Source organism: Podarcis bocagei (assembly GCF_964188305.1).
Source record: "Podarcis bocagei genome assembly, chromosome: 4".
Classification (NCBI taxonomy): domain Eukaryota; kingdom Metazoa; phylum Chordata; class Lepidosauria; order Squamata; family Lacertidae; genus Podarcis; species Podarcis bocagei.
This window is the reverse complement of record NC_138128.1, coordinates 26,327,935-26,350,959: the sequence shown is the minus strand read 5'-3', so window position 1 is coordinate 26,350,959 and position 23,025 is coordinate 26,327,935. Positions and strand designations below refer to the sequence as shown.

The window sequence follows — 23,025 nt, the reverse complement described above, 5'->3', positions numbered from 1 at the left end:
GAAACGTACTGGGAGCCAATGTAGGTCTTTCAAGACCGGTGTTATATGGTCTCGGCGGCCGTTCCCAGTCACCAGTCTGGCTGCTGCATTCTGGATTAGTTGTAGTTTCCGGGTCACCTTCAAAGGTAGCCCTTTAAAGTGTATTCTGTAACCAAATTGGATATTGTATGAATATCTCAGCTGCTGCCCAGAAGTCTTTGCACAGTCTCTAAAAGCTCCTTCCTCAGCTCCTGCAGCTTAAAATAGCCAGCTGTCTTATCAAGTGTGTTCCTAGATCTTTCAGACCCATATGTCTTTGTGGGTTTATGCAGGTCCTATATACGCTGACAGTCCTTCTATGCTACCAATTCACGGCCTTTCAAGAGCGTTACCTGAAGGTGTGCTCTTTAGAAAATTGCCACATGTCTAGGCAAATTCCTAAAGATGTGTTCTTGTGCAGAAATGGAATGAAGCAATCTCCTTTCTCAAAAGATCTGTGGAGAGGTGGGAGTTAATATGGTTGAGAGCAAGCACTGAATTATGACCATTCGTTTCAATAGGAAAGTATTGGAAAAAGTTTTTGATGAAGTAAAGCCAGTGGATGTCTTGGACAGCGGAGACTCAGCCCATCTTGCACTGTTGAAAAGGCCCGAGCTTGGTATTACATTGACAAAACTCCATTGCTGGGAACTAATACAGTACTCAAAATGCGTTTTCATGGATGCAGACACGATGGTATGTACTACTTGTTTAAGAACACATTTGTTTGCTGGATCTCTTAAAGTTTTAGGTGGATATTTATGCAGCAACTTGAGTCGTGTGCGTATTATTAAAACAAACTGTTTTGCCATGCTTGACTTGAGACCTGTGTGCTCGCCAGCATGCTGCAAGAGAAGCTAAACTTAACCCACAGCATTGAATGCTCCCAGCTCTTTTGTGCCAGCAACATCTCCTTCCTCTGCCAGTATATGGGCAGTGATGTCATCCTAAGAACAGAAGCTAGGTTGCATGAGAAATTCCTAATGTAAGCTGTGGGACAACCTCACAGAATCCCAGAAGGGTCTGCATTGTCTAGAAAGCAGTTTCTTCTCACGATTGCAAAGCTTGGGCAAGTAAGGGCAACATGGTATGTCTGCAGTTGCAAGGAAGAAGTTCTTGGAGCTTGACTGCGTAGAGTGAAATGTACCGTATTTTTCGCTCTATAGGATGCACGTTTTCCCCTCCAAAAATTAAGGGGAAGTGTGTGTGCGTCCTATGGAGCGAATGCAGGCTCCTTGGCTTCAGCGATAGCAACGCGAAGCCTCCAAAGCACAGAGGGAGCGCTCCCTCCGCGCTCCGGAGGCTTCGCGTTGCTTTCGCTGAAGCCTGGAGAGCAAGACTCTCCTGGCTTCAGCAGAGAGGGAGAGCTGCACAGCGCCCCTTCAGCCAAGTCGGAGGAGAAATGGAAGGGTCTTCATTTCTCCTGCCGCTTCACTAAAAGGGCGCTGAGCAGGGAGGGGGAGATTTTTTTCTCTTGTTCTCTCCCTCTAAAACAAGGTGTGTCCTATGGTTGGGTGCATCCTATAGAGCGAAAAATACGGTACTTTTCCCCAGGGAAAAACCATGCCCAGGTATCAAGTGCAGTACTCTGAGAAAGGGGACTTATATCATTGCATTCACGACCGGAATACTAAATTTGTACCCCCAAACTTTCTTCCTGTCTACTAGGTTTTGTCAAATATTGATGAACTTTTTGAAAGAGAAGAGCTTTCAGCAGCGCCAGATCCAGGCTGGCCAGACTGTTTCAATTCAGGAGTTTTTGTCTATCGGCCTTCCATTGAAACATTCAATCAGCTGTTACAACTTGCAACAGAGAAAGGCAGCTTTGATGGTATGTGCCTAACTGGTTCTGAGCAGTTGTGGGAAGAGCTTTCTTTAAAAAAATACTTTGTGAATGTTGTACTGTGACTCAAAAAAAACCACTATGTAGGAAATATTTAATGCTTGAACGACTCTGTGCTTTTTGAAAGCTTTCTATAGATTGGGGTTTTAGTTCAATGGATATATGAAACATTAATAAGATTTCCTTAAATTGACTGAAGTGCAGTCAGAGGGAAGTAGGTAATCTGTCGATAAATCGGCTGTCTGTATTTGATTGAAATAACTACAAGGAGAGAGTCTTTCAAAGCTTCAGATTTTTCCTTTAACTGCCAAGAGCTTTCATATATCTGATAGTGGTTCTTATGGTTCTGTTCCATGTAAAACCAACGCTGCTTTATTTCCTAGTTCTGCCAGCTTTCTTACCGGACATGGAACCCAAGTCATGGCGTGAGCCAACAAGTAAATAATTAAAACAGGAAAATTGATATTTTAAAGCATGGCTACTTTTGGATGGCTTTAACATATAAAAAGTCAGTCGCTCAATAGTCAAATAGGAAGTGTTGCAGATGCTTTGGCAAACAGAAGTAGAAGGGAAATCTCACTGGTTGCTCCTTTGCTGTGCAAGTGCCATTATATATCTGCTGGGAGAATAGCATAATCAAGGGAACCCTCTTTTGACCAGCGCAGAACAGTGTGGAAAAACCAGTTCCAAAACTAGCATGTAGAGAGTTGGGAGTGCCGTAGTGCCTTTTGCATAATGCACCCATAGCAGGAAGTGGGGTACCACATTTTCAAACCCTCTATAGTCACCCAGAATACATTCAGGGGGGAAAGTATTTGATCCCCTGCTAAATTTGCCCGTTTGCCCTCTGAGGAAGAAATGACCAGTCTATAATTTTAATGGTAGGTTTATTGTAGCTATGAGAGACAGAATAACAACTGGAAACCCCCAGAAACCCAGAAGACAAAAGTCAGAGATTGATGTGCACTATAATGAGTGAAATAAGTATTTGATCCCCTATCAACCAGCCAGATGTCAGGCTACTTGGTATCTTCACTATGTAACGAGCTGAGATTAGAAGCACCTGCTGTAAGCGAGAGGTCTTACCTGTAATCCCAGCTCGTTACAGTACCTGTACAAAAGACACCTGTCGACAGAAGCAATCAATCCAGCAGATTCCAAAGTAGCCACCATGAACAAGACCAAAGAGCTGTCCAAGGATGTCAGGGACAAGATTGTAGACCTGCACAAGGCTGGACTGGGCTACAAGACTATTGCCAAGCAGCTTGGTGAGAAGGTGACAACAGCTGGTGCAATAATTCGCAGATGGAAGAAACACAAAATAACTGTCAACCTCCCTCTGTCTGGGGCTCCATGCAAGATCTCATCTCGTGGAGTTGCAATTATCAGGAGAACAGTGATGAAGCAGCCCAGAACTACACGGGGGGAACTTGTCGATCTCAGGACAGCTGGGACCATAGTCACCATGAAAACAGTTGGTAACTGTGCCGTGAAAGACTGAGAGCCCGCAAGGTCCCTTTGCTCAATTCAGCACATGTCTGCAGTTTGCCAATGCACATCTGAATGACCCAGAGAACTGGGTGAAAGTGTTGTGGTCAGATGAGACCAAAATCTTTGGCATCAACTTCAATTCGCCGTGTTTAGAGGAGGAGGAATGCTGCTTACGACCCCAAGAACACAGTCTCCACCGTCAAACATGGAGGGGGGCATGTTATGCTTTGGGGTTGTTTTTCTGCTAAGATGACAGGACACCTTCACCACATCGAAGGGACGGTGGATGGGACCATGTATCGTCAAATCTTGGGTGAGCACCTCCTTCCCTCAGCCAGGGCATTGAAAATGGGTCGAGGATGAGTATTCCAGCATGACAATGACCCAAAACACACGGCCAAGGCAACAAAGGAGTGGCTGAAGAAGAAGCACATTAAGGTCTTAGAGTGGCCTAGCCAGACTCCAGACCTTCATTCCATCGAAAATCTGTGGAGGGAGCTGAAGGTTTGAGTAGCTACACATCAGCCTCGAAATCTTACTGACTTGGAGAGGATCTGCAAAGAGGAGTGAGACAAATCACCTCCTGAGATGTGTTCAAAGCTGGTGGCTACCCACAAGAAATGTCTGACCTCTGTAATTGCCAACAAGGGTTTTGCCACCAAGTAGTAAGTCATATTTTGCAAAGGGATCAAATACTTATTTCAATCATTATAATGCACATCAATCTCTTTTGTCTTCTGGGTTTCTGGGGGTTTTCCTGTTATTCTGTCTCTCACAGCTACAATAAACCTACCATTAAAATTATGGACTGGTCATTTCTTCGTCAAAAGGCAAACAGGCAAATTTATCAGGGGATCAAATACCTTTTTCCCCTCACTGTACCTGCTCATGGAGTTCTTTGCAGTGAATTGTCAGGATTAAGGCTGGAAGGCATTTATGCCAGGCTTCGTCAAACTCTGCCCTCCAGATGTTTTTGGCCTACAATTCCCATGATCCCTAGCTGGCAGGACCAGTGGTCAGACATGATGGGAATTGTAGTCTCAAAACATCTTAGGGGGCCGAGGATGAGGAAGCCTGATTTATGCCTTCCTTATCTCCAAAGATACAGATAAGGAGAAAGATGCAGCTGCCTTGTCAATGGAAGTTGAGCACTGCTGTCTGCAGCTACAACTCAGAGGGGTAGAGCTATGTTATATATAGCTTCAGACAGCTTATTTGAGCAGGGGGAGGTTGCGTTTCAAGTTCACTCCTGCCTTTTGAATACTTGCCCCCTCGTCCCTGGCTAATACATCTAACAAATCACCCGGGATTGACTTGTTGAATCCTGTTGCGGGAATAATATTTCACCATTATAAATACATCAGCCAAGCTTTTAAACAAAATGTTAAAATAGTTTCTGTTATGTGTTTATATCTCCCTTCTCATCATATTGCATGATATCCCATTTTCCTCCAAGAGATTCAAGGTAGCAAACATTGTCCCCACTCCCTATTTTTTTATCTTTACAACAAACCTGTTTAGTAGATTAGCCTGTGGGAAGGTGATGGGCCCAAGGAATCGCAACCAGCTTCCTGGGTGAGTGGAGATATGAATCATGGTCTCCACTGTCGTACTAAATCCCACTAACTCTCAGTGTACATAGTAAGAAGGTTAAAATAATATTCCAGGTCTTCAAAATGCTTCTAAAGGCTTCAGTCATTTATTTATTTATTTTGGAACCAATTCAATCCCTGGCAGAGAAGAGTGGTAGAGATGAAAATTTCCCATTCAGACCACTCTAAAACAAATATCTTCAGCCATGCTACTTAACACAAGGGTTCAAACATCTATTATAGGATTGGATGGACCAAAAGGTAATTACTGCTTCTAAGAGTGAACTTGGGTAGAGAAATGACTGGAGATAATGGGAAACAAGAGGGGAAAGTTACTATTTGTGTTGCCAAGTCAAACATTTGCACACTCCAGCCTTTTCCAGGCAGGTTGTGTTCCAGCTTGAAGTTGCCTCGAGTGCCGTTAGGCAGCCTCTACTGTAAGAGCTGATGGAGAAGGAAGCATAGTAGTAGCTCAAGCAAAGATGTTTGGAGCACCTTCAGGCAGCAGTGACCAAACAGAAAAGGCTGTCGGGGAAGATCAGCTGCCAGTTTCCAGCCCCCAGCTGCCTTGGTTCTGCAACCTTCCTCCCAGCTTTGGACATGGGGAGGTGACCAGGATCACCAAGCAATTGCTAGGACCATCCTTGCTAACTTCCACATTGTAAAGAGTAGGTGGGGAGAGGTTTGTTGTTCATCATGCTTGCCTGATGGTGGCTTCACAATTGCTGTAGTGAACAGAATTATTGTAGAAGGGCAACCCTGACATTTGCAAAAGTTAAAAAGAATGGGGGACCCCCAACGAAAGTCCAATGTGGACTGAGTATGCTCAGAAAGTATGGGATATTGAGTATTTGTTGGAAAAAAGAGAACCTGAACTTGGGGAAGCAGAAGGCTAGCTTAATGTGAAGGTGCACTAGGCTTGCTTGAACCTTGAAGGGAAACCCTTTTGCTAGGAGATAGGCTTATAAATAAATGCATCCTTTTCTAGGATTTTTCTTGCTTAGGCTGGCCACTTGCATGGGCACACCCAACAGGGCCATAATGTATTGCAAGCAAGATAGTGCAGTAGGAAACAGCCTTCAGGGCTCAAGAAGTCACACAAATTAGACATTCCACATTGGGTGACACCCCTGAGCTTGCTTGCTTGCTTGTTTGTATAGCATCATTTTCATTGTTAACAAGGCTAAACTCTGCTGCTTGTGATGGAATGCTTTTGTTCTTTAACAAAATTCTCTGTGTAGGTAATGGTGAAGATGATGGTTGTTCTTTGCTATGATATTGTCTGGTTCAAGTACATGGGAATTCTGCCCAGGGAAAGGCTATTTACACTACTTAGAAGCAAAAGCTTTGCTTCTGTTCATAGCTGCACAGTTGAATTGGCTTCAGTTTGCTATAAAATATACATGCAGACTAGATTCTGACACCACCATGAATGGATTACCATGGGAATGCAATCCTAGCTAGTCTGGAGCAGGGGGGAAAGCATTCTAGGGCTGCATTCTCATAGATTAAACTTGCTACTAAAGTTACTTTCTAACTTTCGGAATTGCTTGCATTGGTCAGTGGAAGCTAAGAGAAAGTCCTAAGAGGCAGTTCTTGTCCTGATTTCAGTTGCTTTCCACTAGATGCATTTGTTCCAATGAATGAAAAATAACAGGGAGTGCAAAATAAAGTACCCATGTCAAATAGCAAGAGTTATTTGGGACTATACTTTTGAATCACTTTACTGTCTGTGCTGTAACTTAAGCACTGGCACCAGTAGAGCTGGCATGGATACGAGAAGGCTTGTAGTAAGAAGAATAGTGATTTCATGGTGTTCTGTCTGGAACAAAACACAAGTAGAAGTGTTGTGTTCTTTCTGACTGTATTTCACTCATTTGGCTTTGGCATAATATAGTTTTGAATTTATCCAGGGGAGGGGGAGAGAGAGAGAAGCAAGTGTGTTGAATTTCATTCGAAGTGGAAACATTATAATGGGTAAACTCTGATTCTAACCATGGCACATTTGAAAGCAAACCTCGAGTGACATATTTCTGCTGTGGGAACTAGAATAGAAATGAAGATGTTATTTCCTTAGAAATGTGTGCAGCATCTGGGGGCTTTTCTTTCCTAGCTTTGTGAAATCCTTGCCAGCAAGTAGCCCTGAATCTAGATTACAAACTTGATACAGGAAAGACTGAACCAGAACTTCAGTAAGAATTTGATAACCTTGTATAAGTAGTAATCCTGAGTCTGTAGAAAGCAATCCTAGTATACTTCAATCTTCCTCTTTGAAAAGATGCATATGGAAAGAATTCCGTTTCACAAATCTTTCTCCTGCTAATGAGAAAGAACAATGCAATGCACCTCTTTAGAGGAATAGTTCAGCTACATAAAAGGGCACTGGGCTTAAAACTTGAAACACCAAACAGTAGGATATGCTTGCTACTACAGAGTTCAGAAATGACATTATTTCCAGCAGGCATACAGCTGACAAAGTCAGAATTTATGGGTTAAGTGTCCAGAACCAATATATCCAATAACTTATAGGTGGTGGTGGTGGTTCTTATTAAAAATTATATTCTGTCCTGCACCCAAGGATCACAAGGTGGTTTACAATATAAAAACACAAAAATACTTAGCAACAAACAAACAAAAAATACCCCCCCCCACACACACATACACACACAGAGAGAGAAAGTGAGTTTAAAACAAGGGTAGGCAACCTAAGGCCCATGGACCAGATGCGGCCCAATCGCCTTCTCAATCCAGCCCACAGATGGTCCGGGAATCAGCGTGTTTCTACATGAGTAGAATGTGTGCTTTTATTTAAAATGCATCTCTGGGTTATTTATGGGGTGTAGGAATTTGTTCATCCCCCCCCCAAAAAAAAATATTCGTCCGGCCCCTAACATGGTCTGAGGGATGGTGGACTGGCCCACAGCTGAAAAAGGTTGCTGGCCCCTGGTTTAAAAGGTCATAGATTGTCTGATTAGACAAAGGCCTGGGAGAAGAGGAATGTTTTTGCCTGGTGTCTAAAGATATGTAGTGAAGGCGTCAAGCAAGCCTCTCCCTATGGAGAACATTCCACAAAGGGGGAGCCATTGCAGAAAAGGCCCGTTCTTGTGTTGCCACCCTCCAGACCTCTTGTGAAGGAGGCACACGAAGAAGGGCCTCAGGTGATGATCGCAAGGTGCAGGTTGGTTCAGATGGAGAGAGGCAGTCCTTGAAGTATTGGAGTCCTGAGCTTCTAAGTAGTGTGGACAGTTTGTCTCTCCTTGTGTAAATGAAATGTTAAAAGCTACTATCAGTCTTATGTAATTGTTCCTACATTTAGTTATTGTAAAACACATGTTGAGAATGTTTTTGCTTATCTAGAATTCCTGCTGCCTTAAACTGAAATGGATCTGAGCAGTTGTCATTTGATGTGGAGTGGGGAACCTGTGGCCCTCCATAAGTCATTAGATTACAACTTTCATCATCCCTGACCATTGACTAATAATAATAATAATAATAATAATAATAATAATAATAATATTAATAATAATAGCTGTCTGCCAGTATATTATTGATCCAAATAGTCACAACTGTTGTAACGATTATGGATGCCTGAAGAGCCATGAACTTCATTTTTCCCAGGCTACACCTAAAACCCAGACGTTTCTGTTCTAGCTCTGTCTCAGGCATACAAAATCTGCTTGGGTCTGCCAAGTTTTGCTGTGGCTTTGGCTCTAGTTCTGAACACAGTCATTAATTGGGTCACTGGAGCAACTGCATTAAGTATTTGGGACCTGTTTACCTGAGGGACTGCTTGGTCCCATTTGTGCCTATCTGACAGCTTCTTTGATCTGTTGAACATGTGCTCTTTAGAAATGTCATATAATGCTCATTCTACGTTTGCAAAGAGTTGAGCTTTCAGCATGGTAACACCTATGTTTTGGAACTCTCTGCTTAGTAACATTATGTAGACGTCTCCAGGTGTTTTTTATGCCTGCTGGAATCTCTTTCCTTTCACCAGATCTCTGATTTGTATGTTTCTAAAAGTGTGTTTCTGACTTTTATCTGCTTTATTGATTTTCTTACATACTCCTCTTGAGATAGTGTTTCAATTAAAAAAAAATTATAGATTTTTCTAACTAATTAAAAGTTGGTGTCCATAACTCTTGTACAGCAATATGTCACACATGGAGCTGCCTCTGAAGACGGTTTGGAAACTTCAGCTGGTGCAAAATGCAATGGCCAGATTGCTCACCAGAATAAGACAGTTTGAGCATATAGCACCAATCCTGACACAACTGCACTGGCTGCCAATTAGTTTCTGGACTCAATTCAAAGTGCTGGTGTTGACCTATAAAGCCTTACAGAGCTCAGGACCTCAATATCTTAAGGATCACCTTGCCTTGTATGAACTGACCCAGACCCTGCACTTGTCATCTGAGGCCCATTTCTATGTCCCCCAACCTAGAGAGGTTCAGAGGGATACAACAATGGAACTGGCCTTTTCTGTGGTGGCTCCCAGATTGTGGAATGCTCTCCCCAGAGAGGCTCACCTGGTGCCATTACAACATGTCTGTATGTACCAGGCAAAAACATTCTCTTTACCCAGGCTATTAAATAATCAATGGCCTGGGGGGGGGGAGGACTGTTGTTATGACTATTTTATTATTAGACTGTCAGTATGTTTTTTATTACGTTTTTATCATTGATGTTCTGTGATGTGTTTATCAGAAGATCCCAGGGCGGTGTACAATATTATAAAGGGTGGCATATAAATTGAATGAATGAATACATAAATAAAACCCCTCACTTAAGGGCAATACACCACTTTGACAATACAGTGGTACCTTGGGTTACAAACACTTCAGGTTACAGACTCCGCTAACCTGGAAGTTGTACCTCGGGCTTTGCCCCAGGATGAGAACAGAAATCATGCGCTGGCGGGAGACCCCATTAGCTAAAGTGGTACCTCAGGTTAAGAACTGTTTCGGGTTGGCAGTCATTCTTTAATTGTTTTTATTTTTCTGTTTTTTATTGTGATGTATTGGTTTTGTAATTGTTATTGTTTAATTTGGTGTTTTTTCTTTTGTCTTTTTGTAAACTTAAAACTTTAATAAATACTATTTTTTAAAAAAATAATAAATCATATTTCTTAAAGCTAAAAAAAAAACTGTTTCGGGTTAAGAACGGACCTCTGGAACCAATTAAGTTCATAACCAGAGGTACCACCGTATCATAGTTGCTGCCTTGCTTCTCTCCAGAATTGGCTAGGCTGAGTTGCACAACACACAAGGCCCTGTGACATCTATCTATTGCTTTCCACACTGCAAAATAATGTGAAGGCGTACTGTATGACACACACAACCCCTTCTCAGGTCACTGAAGCAATTGCCTTGGGTAAAATGCCAGCAGTTTGGAGGCAAGAATACAAACTCATGAGTCACTGGTGCTTGCACACATCTTGATTAGACAAGGGGACAACTAGCACTTAAGAGTTGTTGTTATTGGGTTGCTCAATTATGCATTGTCATGGCCCCTGTTAAACTCTTATCATGTCTCTCTTTCAGGTGGGGACCAGGGTTTATTAAACACTTTCTTCAGCAGCTGGGCAACTACAGACATCAGCAAGCACCTGCCATTTATTTATAACTTAAGCAGTATTTCGATCTACTCCTATCTCCCAGCATTTAAAGCGTAAGTGGACAAAATGTATAAAATCAACTTACATAGGTGGTTTCTCCTGTTCATGTTATGTGAAGGCCATTTCCAAAGTGGAGACCAGTCTGGTCTGTGCTTTTTCTTGCAAGGTGCCACCAAGCAAGAGCAAATATAGTTGAAACAAGAGATTATGACCTGTTGATATGAAAGTGTTCATACCTCATTTAGGACAGGAAGTTATTTGTAAGTCTGACTTTGCTAGTAGACTTCAATCTGTTCTAAATTAAATACCTAAGCTATGTTGATTACAGCTGGGGGTGGATTGTGTGAGGTCTTTTCCACTCCTTTATCTTGCAACAGCCATCTGGGCCAACTGTGTTTACAACAAATATAATGTCTTAACTTTAAAGGCAGGACTGGGGAACCATTGGCCACAGCCAGCCTAGCCCAGTGGCCAGGAAGAACAGGAGTTGTAAGACGGCTTCACCTAGCTTCCTGATCTTTGTTCTGAGCACTTGTCCTGATGTTCCTCCATAGCATGGAGGTCCTGCAGTGTGGCTGCTTTACATCCATGACATGGAATGTTGAAACCCCTGGTCCATGTGGGAGGTGCCCGTGACCCTGCTCCTTCCAAAGCTGCTAATACCCATCCTAAAACTGCATCCCATGTGACCCAGGGATGGTCACCCCACCCATAGTATAGGAGCTCTCCTACTGTCGCAGTACAGAAAGGACCGCTAATGCAAGACATAAGCCCAATTGTCTAAAACCTCCACAAATGTAGTCCACATTTGCTTGAGAATGAGTGCCAACATGACTGTTGGAGAGGCCTGCTTTCAAACCCCCACCCCCACCCCAGCCACTGCTGGGAGAGAAATAGGCTAGAACAACAAATGGCTCTGTTCAGTTGCCACGTCTGATCGTGCGGGCAAGTGGGCATTGCAGTGTCCATGCAGAAATGCAATACGGGTACTCTGTAGAATCCTTTGGAAAAGGAATGAGAATGCCTTCTTAAAAAGGTAATATTAAGACAGTCTAGGACTTCAGGATATACAGTGGTATCTCTGGTTGCGGACAGGATCCATTCCAGAGCTCGGGTTGGATCCCGAGGTTTCCACAACCGGAGGAACTGTTTCTGCGCATACATGCACACACGGCGAAACCCGGAAAAATACTTCTGGGTTTGCTGTGTTCATATCCTGAAGGATATGCAACCGGAGATGTTCGTATCCAGAGGTACCACTGTATTGTGAGCTGTTGGACACTGAGGTACTGTGTGTGTGTGTGTTTCCTTTGAGTAGACATAATGCACAATACAGTCACATCCTACACTTGAAACTTACAGTGCCAGCCTCTATGGGTCTATTCAGAAGTAAGCCCTGTTAGTTCAATTGATTTACTCTCAGGTAAATGAGTATAGGATCGTAGCCTTAAGTCCCTTTGACGAGAGCCACAGACCATACAGTCTTAGTCAAAAACATATACAGCATAGTGTATCTATTTCCCAACCCTGATGTAGCCTAAATTATTTCTTTATGATGCCAGGCATCAAGAGTCCAGATTTAAATTCTCCCTGGAAATTGTTAGGTTTAAGTAAATATCTTAACCCATGCCACTCATATATCCAGAAGTTAATGAGCGATTTGTATGAGCAAGTCTCCAGGCAACATCAAGTAACTAGAGTTCTGTGGAGCAGCTAACGTAAGCAGTGTGTTCGGTGGCTCAGGTTCAAAATGTCTTGTGATCGCAGCATCATATGAAGCACTGTCAAGTTAAAATTAGAAGACTTATTCTTGGAAGTCCATGCAAACTGGAATGAATACATAGTACTGAGTGGATGGTGGAGAGAATATCTGGCTCAGTGTATGGTATTGTGGTGTTGTGTCTTTAAGCTGTTGACTTACTTGAATCATGTGATACCTGGTTCCTACGATTCACCTCCTTTCTGTTTTGAGGTCAGGTTTGTTGTCTCTGCTTTTGGTGGACCCAAGGCCATTCCTCTGCCCGTTCAAGTGACAGCTTGAAAGCCTGAGTCTCTGGGAAACTTGTGGCTTTCAGGGAGAATGAATCTGAACACAAGATGTCCCCACCCAGGGGATTCAAGCTGTGCCAAGCAGTTACAGCTCACGGAATGAATGACATTTTAAACCCTGTTATGATCACATCTAATCTGCTGGCTTTTTAGAATGGAAAAGGGGATTTATCAAAAACAGGTGCAAACCTCAGCCTCTTAAATAAAATCCTTCAAGCAGTGATGTCAGGGTTCCAAATAGGTTCAGGTAGCTAACTTAGCATTTTGCTCAGGCGAAAAGGCAGTTGGCAGTGGGCAAATGGGATCAAATTACTATACGGCAGGCCTAGAATGCATGTTAACTTGGCAAATGAGTTGCCCATTAGAATCCTACTAAGTTGACCTGATGTATTACCTAACAGCTCATTCAATCTTCCCACATACCCCAAATAGGCTGCCTTTCTAGTTCGGCCTCTGCCCCTCCATTGCTCTAAGCTTGACTTTGGCTAGTCAGTGTACACACACACAGAGAGAGAGACTGACAGACAGACAGATTGTCCAAATCATTCTATAACTCTGCTAGAAGTCAACAAGGGAGGGGATAATAATTTCATCCAGAATCTACAACCAGCTGCAGGCCTAACTCCCTATAGTAAAATTATTTAAGTATCTCCTAGACTAGTGAACTGTATAAATCACCCAGATGCAAACTGTCATGTGAAACGACCAAAGCAACTTAGAGATGAGAAGTCAAAATTGAAAAGCCTTTTTAAATAACATTTCTTTTCTTCTTTTTCGGTACTTTAACCTGGAAAAGGTGCCCTATATAGTACTGTACGGGGTTTGCAGAGGACATCTTTTCCCTTCCATCTAGCCTAAACCTTTCCTCATTATCCTTTAGAGCAAAAGCACTCAGGAACAAGCCTCTCAGCTTGTATTGTTGCTACATTGCTGAGGGAAAGAGTGTTAACCTTGGAATATGCATTCTTCTTCCCATGCTTGCCTCCCGTGATACTATAAGCAGTCATGGGCTCAAGCAGGCAAATTCCTTCCATTCTCTCTCCTTCTTTTTTTTTTTACGTTCAACCGAAAGCTTCAGCATTCAGTGGCTTAACTGCTCTTGACCCTAGACTTGACCTCCAGACTTGCTCTGCCTGACTTCAGTTCCATTGAACATCTTGTTTCCTTCCCAAAGGGCAGGCATCGGGATAGGTATTTTTGTACTTTTCTGCTGCTAACTGCTGTAAGATCTTCAGACACAAATTTATATGGATAAATACATTTGCTCACAAAAAATAGTATTTTTCTTACCTCCATATCCTCAATATTCTGTAGATCTTGGAAACTCTCCAAGCCCTATAAAACCTGTATTTTTGAACACCTAGGACGTCATCTGATTTTATGTAGAAATCATCACCTCTTTTCTGGGTGGCCTTGTTTTGCTTCCAAGCAGGCAATTTACCCACCCAGCTTTGCTAGTAGAAAGGAAAAGTTGGGGACCTCCGTCAGATCATTGCAATAATAGCAGTGACCATTTTGCGTGGGGGGTCCATTATTCCGTGTTCTATAAAAGGACCCATGTGTCGATGATCGTGTGTCAATGAGACACACCTAAAATTTCAGTCTGTAATGGGTGTTGCCTCTTTGGCCTGCAATAAAATAACAACATTTTAGAGGTCCCAGGTCGCAAGGTAGTTATATTGGTCTCAACTAGGGCCAGGGCCTTTTCAGTACTGGCCCCGACTTGATGGAATGCTCTGTCACAAGAGACTAGGGCCCTGCGGGACTTGACATCTTTCCGCAGGGCCTGCAAAACAGAGCTGTTCCGCCTGGCCTTTGCTTTGGACTCAGTCTGACCCTTATGTTTCCCTCCCCTTATGGTTTTGATCTATGGGCTACTTTTAAAATGAGGCTGCATTTTAAATTGCATTTTAACCTGTATTTTAAATTGGGTTTTTTTCCTATTATGTTTTTACTGTAATTTTACTGGTGTTAGCCGCCCTGAGCCCGGCTCTGGCCAGGGAGGGCGGGGTATAAATAAAAATTATTATTATTATTATTATTATTATTATTATTATTATTATTATTATTATTAACAATATTTAGAACTCATAGTGGATTGACAGGGAGAGACAAGACAGATCCATTCCCCCCCCCCCAATCTTCTATGAAGGCTTTGTCCTGTTGAGGACTTAGGTTTGGGACTGGCCGTCAGGATTTTGTATTACAGGCACGGGGATTGTGTTCTGGGTCATTGCGCACTGCGGTGGTCACACGTAAGCCCGTTTCACCCAACTTCTGGAGTCAAAAGTGGCACGCGCATCTGCAGCCCCCCAGAAAATAGTTGTTCCCTCTACATTGAAACCGGGAGGTTTTGAGAAAGAGGAAAAATATGGTTTTCCTTCCTTCCCTCTGAAACTTTCCCATTTAGATGGGAGGTTTCCTAGCTTGGTGGCACACATTTGTCGCCCAGTGTCTCCCAAGATACTTGCCGTAAAATTGCTTGAGCAAGCCAGTTGTCCTTTCAGCTGACACCTTCAGCAGGGCAAAATTCTAAAATGCTTTAAACCTGCCAGTAAATGCCAATAACTATCACGTACCCTCATATTGGAGGTTAGAGATGTGGCTAAACCTGGTTTGGATTTTTGCCCCCAAATCCACTTGTCAAGACTCTCTACCAGACCAAATTCAGCACTTGGTTGCATGCATGAGCTTTGTGCTATATTGGCTAGCATGCAGTTGCAGTGCTTGAACCTCTGTCTCAATGGACATGCTACTGTCCATTTAGCACAGTAACTGCTGTGCTAAAATGCTACATTCCTCCATTGTTTTTGATGGGCAGCTCTCACTTCCAACTTAGGGGAGGGGGAAAAATAAGTCTATAGGGACCGGGTATTTTCCACATCCTTACAATGGGGCATACAGTGGTACCTCGGGTTACATACGCTTGAGGTTACACACTCCCAGAAATAGTGCTTCAGGTTAAGAACTTTGCTTCAGGATAAGAACAGAAATCGGGCTCCAGTGGCGCGGCGGCAGCAGGAGGCCCCATTAGCTAAAGTGGTGCTTCAGGTTAAGAACAGACTTCTGGAACCAATTAAGTACTTAACCTGAGGTACCACTGTACTAGAATTCTCTCTAGTCTAAACCAAATGAAAATTGTGTTAAGTTCTGGAAGCTCACAGATAGATCCTTGCTGGTCCCCTTACACTTTAGTGTCTTTGAACTACTACTACCTAACTAGGGAGCCACAGACTTGCAAAAAAACAACCACCCAACCCATGTTATTTCAGGGTGTTTCAGTTTTGCTTATGAATAGATAAACTGTTAATCACTCATATATTTGTATATATGGTAAAGATGGAGTTCTATTGTGTAATGCTGTGGAAGCACAGGAACTGTGCAAAATTTGGCATAAAATCCAGCATTTTAGGGATTTAATGCTCTGGTTATTTAAAAAATGTTCTAGTCCTAAGGCTGCAAATCAGTATTGCCGTGCTATACGGTGTGAACACTAGCAAAATGTTTAGATGCTAGAATGGGGCCGATTGAAGGCTTGGTTGTCCAAGTTGTCCTAATGACTTGCATACCTCTTTGCTATTCACATGACAAATTGAAGCAGAATGAATTATGCAGACTAGGTGCTACTTAATACAGGGCATAGAACAGTGTTTCTATTGGCACTGAATTGTTGCCTCGGTGCAAAATTTCACGTTTCAAATGGTGATATGCAGCCTCTTGCTTCATATGGGGTTTCCTGCTGAGCAATTGCTCTAATACTTGTATGAAATCCCTGTAGTGGTGGCTTTCTGGTGTTCTTGCAACAGCTACTATTGTTTGTTGTATTTAATGCATACAAAATGAAGTTCTAGTCTTGGTATACTTTTTTAAAAAAAATCAAATCAGTTTAAAGCAGCTTACAAAGGTTAGTTGCTTTTTTGTAGAATGAATTAGGTATGCTTACTCCTGTGTGGAGGAGCCATGACAAAGTGCTCCCTTCTGCAGCCCACCCATCAAGCAGAGCTTCTCCAGACAGGTGCCTTCCAACTCTTAAAATACTATGATTTTGTAGGTTTGGGACAAATGCTAAAGTGGTTCACTTCCTGGGAAGACTGAAACCGTGGAACTACGCGTATGACTCCAAAGCAAAAAGTGTCAAAGAAGATGCTCAAGATCCCACAGCGATTCATCCAGAGTTTCTCAATATGTGGTGGGACATCTTCGTCACAAACATCTTGCCATTGCTACATCAACATGGTGTCGTTAAAGATACAGCTACTGGTGTAAAGGCGGTAGGTCTCCTTAATGTATTTAACCTGCCTTAACTGGAGAATTGTGTTGTGGGGGGTAGGAGGATCACGTTCTTTGCGCTTGTGAGAAAGCCATTACTTGGCCTGAAACTAGCATGGTTGCTACAAAAACAGCTTGCAGTCCTGCAATCACAAGGCTACTTAGGGATAATGACCTCAGCCGAAATGGGTTAGCTTTTTCCTTAATTAATGCAGCACACTGGCTTGGAGCTGCAACTGTTAACTAGTGGTTGGATACCAGAATAAGTTTAACACTTCTGGACTGTGCTAACGGGCAAACTAAACAGTAACTGGGCCAGGCCTAGCTATATTAAGAGATTAGTAACCAGATTCTTTAAACGTTTCTCCCATACATCCCTAAATTGTATTACTAGATATTACAGTTGAATACTAGTTTTTGCTAACACGGTTGTTAAAGTAAAGGGGGTCAGGAAGCATGCACATAAAGTAGATTGAATGTTAATATAGTAAGCCTTGAATCTTCAAAATTCAGCTGTATTATTTTTGGACTGTGTAGACAAATTGGTGTAGATCGGATGGCTGCAACCGCTGTCTTCACACTGCATTATTGCAATTTGGAGAGGTCTTATATGGTGACTGGCCTGAACCATATGAAACTCACTAGACTGAATTGTTTGGCATGGATCATTCCAAAATGCTTACTGAAAACTCTGTTAATCATACATGCACAGTGCTTGGTGGTAATACTTTCTAACTGCTACTTAACATCCTGTAAGCAAGTGGTCCAGAGCACTATGGGTTGTATCTAATTAGGTTGTACTCAATGGTAGACCCTTTGAAACAAATGGACCCAAGTTAAGTCATGGCCATTAATTTCAATAGGCATACCTGGAATGTGAATTAATGGTGGATACAGCCCTGCATCTCCAGTAGTCGTCATTTGATGCTGTATACCAATGGATTTTTCTCTTCAACTTCAGATCTAGCAGGTTTTCTGCCTCTTAACACTCATTTGTGTACTTTGGAAGTGAAATTAGTAGATACCCAAATTGCCATTTAAACATCCAGATTCGGCAAGATTCAAACTTAGACGGCTTAGGACTTGTGCGTGAAACCTCCAGACACTTCATGTTCTGTTTGCAGTGCTTGGCAGCACCACATATGCAAACTTGTCAAAAATTGATTTTCATGCGGATGTGCTTGCAATTTTTTATCAGCTCCCTTATGCAAACAGAAGTGGCAGTTGATCTGCTTATCTCTAATGGTGGGGTTGTACCTGCCATCTTGGATTTTTGTATTGTAAGAAAACTAGAAAGGTGTACCTACAGATTCTCGATAATGATAAGCCAGAACTGTCATGACTCTAGCCTTTCCCTGTCTTAGCTAGCCAAAACTACTTGGCTTTAGCTTCTCGTGCATGCAGTGCAGCTTTGAACACTTAAGCTTGGTATACAGAAAACATTAGTTAAGTGCAGTACCTTTGGGTTGCAGAAAGATCTGTTCTTTAGCTATGCTTTCTGTTTCCCCTATTTCACCTTTCTAATGAACTGTTGCAGCTATCGGGCTTGGTCTATACACTGGCTTTCTCTTGTGGCTTCTGCAGAGAGGTATGAAGAACTTACACCTGTTGCTAAACTACCCATCTGCTGTCTCGTTGACTTGGATATGCCCTTCATTATTTTACAGCTCCTTCATTGTGTAAATGGTGCTTGCTGCTTTGCATGGGAATCTCTCGTTGGTTTTCCTACTCGCTGCTCTGTCGCTTTACGCCTTACCCCTTCTTACAACAATGCAATGGTACCTCTCCCACTCATTCTTCTCTCTTTTCAGGAAGAGGTAGCGGAGGCCGTGTCCCACTTGTCACTTTCATCTGCAGCCGTGCCAAACTCGCCGCCGTCACCACCAGCTATATCCTCAGAAGAGCGCAAAGAGAGATGGGAGCAGGGACAGGCTGACTACATGGGAGCAGACAGCTTTGACAACATCAAGAAAAAACTTGACACCTACCTCCAGTAGAGACGCACTTGTATCTGCTCTACAGACAACAGCAATACAAGGACGTGTTTCACAGCTATAGCAACTAGGAAAGTCAGATAGGGTCAAATTAAACTTGCTAGCAGCTTTGCCCACTGCTCAGCTGAAGGCTGTTGGCAGTACCGCAGGTAAGAACTGAGCAAAAGCTGTTGTTCTAAGTATGAATCCTTATCCTTGTGCCAATCATGTGTCCAGTAGCCAGATCTTCTCCTCTTGCACAAAACCTGTAAAAGAACTTGTTGGGAACAGGACACTGGACTGGCGTGATACTCCAGGCTTACACCTATAGGACTGTTGTGCTTTACTCTTCCTTTCACCCCCCCCCCAAAAAAAAACCCCAACCACCATGTTTTGCTTGCTATGTAAAAATAAAGACTAGAGGTTAAGGCAGCTACAGTGAAAGGGGCCTTACAGTAAGGACATCAAAATAACATGCAGCAGCAATCTGTGTAAAAACATTGCTTTTCTGTCGATTCCAGCCTTATGGAAGACTTCTGACCAGACTTCTATGCACAGTACCTATAGCATGGCAGATACTTTTGTTCAGTTCTGTGTACTTCTGGGACTAGCAAACCTTTGAACTGTTAACCTGTAAAATGGCACTGAACATGCACAATAAAAGAAATCATGGTAAAACCTATAGCACTACTCAACTTTTGTCAAGTGGCAGTAAAAACTGCCCCCTCAAGCCTACTGCTCAACATCTGCAGGCTGTGACATCAGCATAAGCTTTCAGAGCAGAGCCTGTGAAAGAGATTTGCTCACATATTACTGAAAAGCATCTGCTGTAGGGGCTGTTCCAGCATTACATTTTTGCTGGGCTAAAACTGGTTCTGTGTTCCACTTAAGTATGGTAAAGAGTAATGGTAAGATCATAGGTGTGGCATATGGTACAAAGGAGAATGGGAAATGTATGTGTCTTCGAGTTCCATTGGGTTCTCTTCTGTAGTTCATCTAAAACGGAACTAAATTTCTGGTTTAAGAAAACAATAGCTGCCATAAAGGTGTGGTCAAAGTGCTTACACAAATGCTGTCGGACACCTAGCCAACGAAGGGCCTGTCTAACAGCCATCTTTTCATGAAAGTGACTATATTTCTCTCAGTATACTCCTCACCCATGTCAACAGAGTAGTGGTGCAAACAAGGCTTTATGAAGCATGTATATATAAATGAAACAGATTTGTTTCTGTTCTGTGGGCTGTTAGCCTGGGTTAATTTTAGTGCACCATTAAAATGCCTTATATAATTAAAAATAAGTGTTTAACTACATGAATGGCTCAGAAGGGTGATCATATGTAAAGCTGACTTTAGAACTCATATCTATTCAATAAAAATCAACCCTTGCCTGCTGCAGCACTCTGAACTACATTCATCCAGTTATAACATGTCCCTGTACATTATTGCAAAGTGCATAGTGTTTCCAGAAAGCTACTCTAATATAGATGAGTTGCCAAATACAGAAAAGTGCAAGTTATTTTATAGTACTTCCCACTAGCAGGCTGTTTGCTCATTCTGAAAGTGTTCAGGTTCAGAAATACCATACATTCCTGAGGTAGGAAGAAGCTCTCTCTCAATAGTGAGAAGCCATCAAGCACCATATTAAGGACTCGAGTTCTAATTTTGCTTTTTCTCCTAGTAGCATTATTCAAGAGGCATGTTGTTTTAAGGCAGGGAAGGAATCTGTTGAACTCCAGGACAAAACTATAACTACTATAAATACACGTTCAGGCATTTAAATGAAACAGGAACAGTACTCCCCTGTAACTGCCTTACCAGTTCAAATGTATTAAGTTTAGAAATACTTTTTGTTAGGAAAAAATGTCCTTGCTTGGGTTGGTATGAGTGACTCCTCAACAAAAACAAAATTGGAACTGGTTTCCCCTGCATTATGGTCCATGTGCATTTAGCAATTTCCTCATAGCTGTAGTGTGGTAAAGGTAAAGGGACCCCTGACCATTAGGTCCAGTCGTGGCTGACTCTGGGGTTGCGGCGCTCATCTCGCTTTATTGGCCGAGGGAGTCGGCGTACAGCTTCCGGGTCATGTGGCCAGCATGACTAAGCCGCTTCTGGTGAACCAGAGCAGCGCACGGAAACGCCATTTACCTTCCCGCTGGAGCAGTACCTATTTATCTACTTGCACTTTGACGTGCTTTCGAACTGCTAGGTAGTGTGGTAGGGCTATTCGAATGATGCCCGCAGCTGAAAGAGCAGAGATTGTTGTAGGTGGCTGCAGAAAAGGCAGTGTGTGTGTAGTCTACCTTTCTTTCAAATCAGAACCAGTGAAGGCGGTGACAGTCCTGTGTGAGTGTCTGGAGGCGGTTGGAGGATGGATGGCGGCAAACAGATTGAGATTGAATCCTGACAAGACAGAAGTACTGTTTCTGGGGGACAGGAGGCGGGCAGGTGTGGGGGATTCCCTGGTCCTGAATGGGGTAACCGTGCCCCTGAAGGACCAGGTGCGCAGCCTGGGAGTCATTTTGGACTCACAGCTGTCCATGGAGGCACAGGTTAAATCCGTGTCCAGGGCAGCTGTGTACCAGCTCCATCTGGTACGTAGGCTGAGACCCTATCTGCCCGCGGACTGCCTCGCCAGAGTGGTGCATGCTCTGGTTATCTCCCGCTTGGACTACTGCAATGCGCTCTACGTGGGGCTACCTTTGAAGGTGACCCGGAAACTACAACTAATCCAGAATGCAGCAGCCAGACTGGTGACTGGGAACGGCCGCCGAGACCATATAACACCGGTCTTGAAAGACTTACATTGGCTCCCAGTACGTTTCCGAGCACAATTCAAAGTGTTGGTGCTGACCTTTAAAGCCCTAAACGGCCTTGGTCCAGTATACCTGAAGGAGCGTCTCCACCTCCATCGTTCTACCCGGACACTGAGGTCCAGCACCGAGGGCCTTCTGGCGGTTCCCTCACTGCGAGAAGCCAAGTTACAGGGAACCAGGCAGAGGGCCTTCTCGGTAGTGGCGCCCTCCCTGTGGAACGCCCTCCCACCAGATGTCAAAGAGAACAATAACTACCAGACTTTTAGAAGACATCTGAAGGCAGCCCTGTTTAGGGAAGCTTTTAATGTGTGATGTATCATAGTATTTTAATATTCTTTTGGAAGCCGCCCAGAGTGGCTGGGGAAACCCAGCCAGATGGGCGGGGTATAAATAATAAATTATTATTATTATTATTATTATTATTATTATTATTATTATTATTATTATTATTATTGTGTTTAAGCAAGCAGACTGCAGGGTAACTCTGCCAAGCAGAGGGATGCAAACACCTTTGGTAAAAGAAGCAATGATTCAGTAAATAGGAGCTAAAAATAGCCTTTGAAGCTACCTTCTGTATTTAAGTAGTTTGAGAGTGATGTATGTCCAAACAGGGGCAAGCAAACTTGTCACAAAACTGTAAACAACCACTGCTATCCTTTATAGATTAAGAAGGCGGGAAGGTGGCTAATTCAATTTTTTAAACACAAATAGCAAAATCACAATGGATGGTGGTAGTTTTAAACTAGAAAGCACTTCCGAGCTCCTACTTCTACATTAAATCCTTTCAGAAGCGGCCTATTTCTGCCACACCTGCAATCACCGATGGTAAAAATAAAGCAGGAGAACTATGGTATTAGTAGTAGTTAGAAATCATGCAGCTAAACAACTGTTTGTGCCTGTTGCTTAAATGGGCTATCAAGTGCAGATTTACCGCTGCTCGTCACCTTTATATTGGATACTTGTTTCTGCCAGACCTCTGTTGTATATCTATACTAAGCTCTATTGACAGCCCATGTTTCTTCTCTACATTCATTAAAGTATTTGGTATTTATCTTAGGCCACCAACACCAAATCATTCTGCTTCATATTTAACTACCACTCCTACAGCCTAACTACTGTTGTGACACACTATAGTGTTCAGTCTTCAGTTTTCTCATTCCTAGCTTTTAGCAATGCTTCCTTTTTTTAATGAAAGCTTGGACCAGGCATAGGCAACCTCGGCCCTCCAGATGTTTTGGGACTACAACTCCCACGATCCCTAGCTAACAGGACCAGTGGTCAGGGATGATGGGAATTGTAGTCCCAAAAAAACATCTTGAGGGCTGAGGTTGCCTATGCCTGGCTTAGACAGAGCAAATTG

The 23,025-nt window shown here is 42.9% G+C and overlaps 1 protein-coding gene across 5 annotated transcripts in view; it reads left to right on the top strand.

Moving 5' to 3' along the window:
• GYG1 (glycogenin 1) overlaps positions 1-19,534 on the top strand; it is a 34,420-nt gene extending 14,886 nt beyond the window's left edge. For 2 of the 5 annotated variants that reach the window (XM_081190519.1, XM_081190516.1), the window contains exons 3-9: positions 540-714; positions 1,687-1,849; positions 2,245-2,298; positions 10,488-10,614; positions 16,662-16,881; positions 18,417-18,467; positions 18,691-19,534. In XM_081190519.1, the coding sequence (XP_081046645.1) occupies positions 540-714; positions 1,687-1,849; positions 2,245-2,298; positions 10,488-10,614; positions 16,662-16,881; positions 18,417-18,467; positions 18,691-18,876 (976 nt within the window). In that variant the 3' untranslated portion in view covers positions 18,877-19,534. The remainder of the gene's footprint in view (positions 1-539; positions 715-1,686; positions 1,850-2,244; positions 2,299-10,487; positions 10,615-16,661; positions 16,882-18,416; positions 18,468-18,690) is intronic. The other 3 variants (XM_081190518.1, XM_081190517.1, XM_081190520.1) reach the window with 3 other exon arrangements.
• Positions 19,535-23,025: the final 3,491 nt, after the last annotated feature.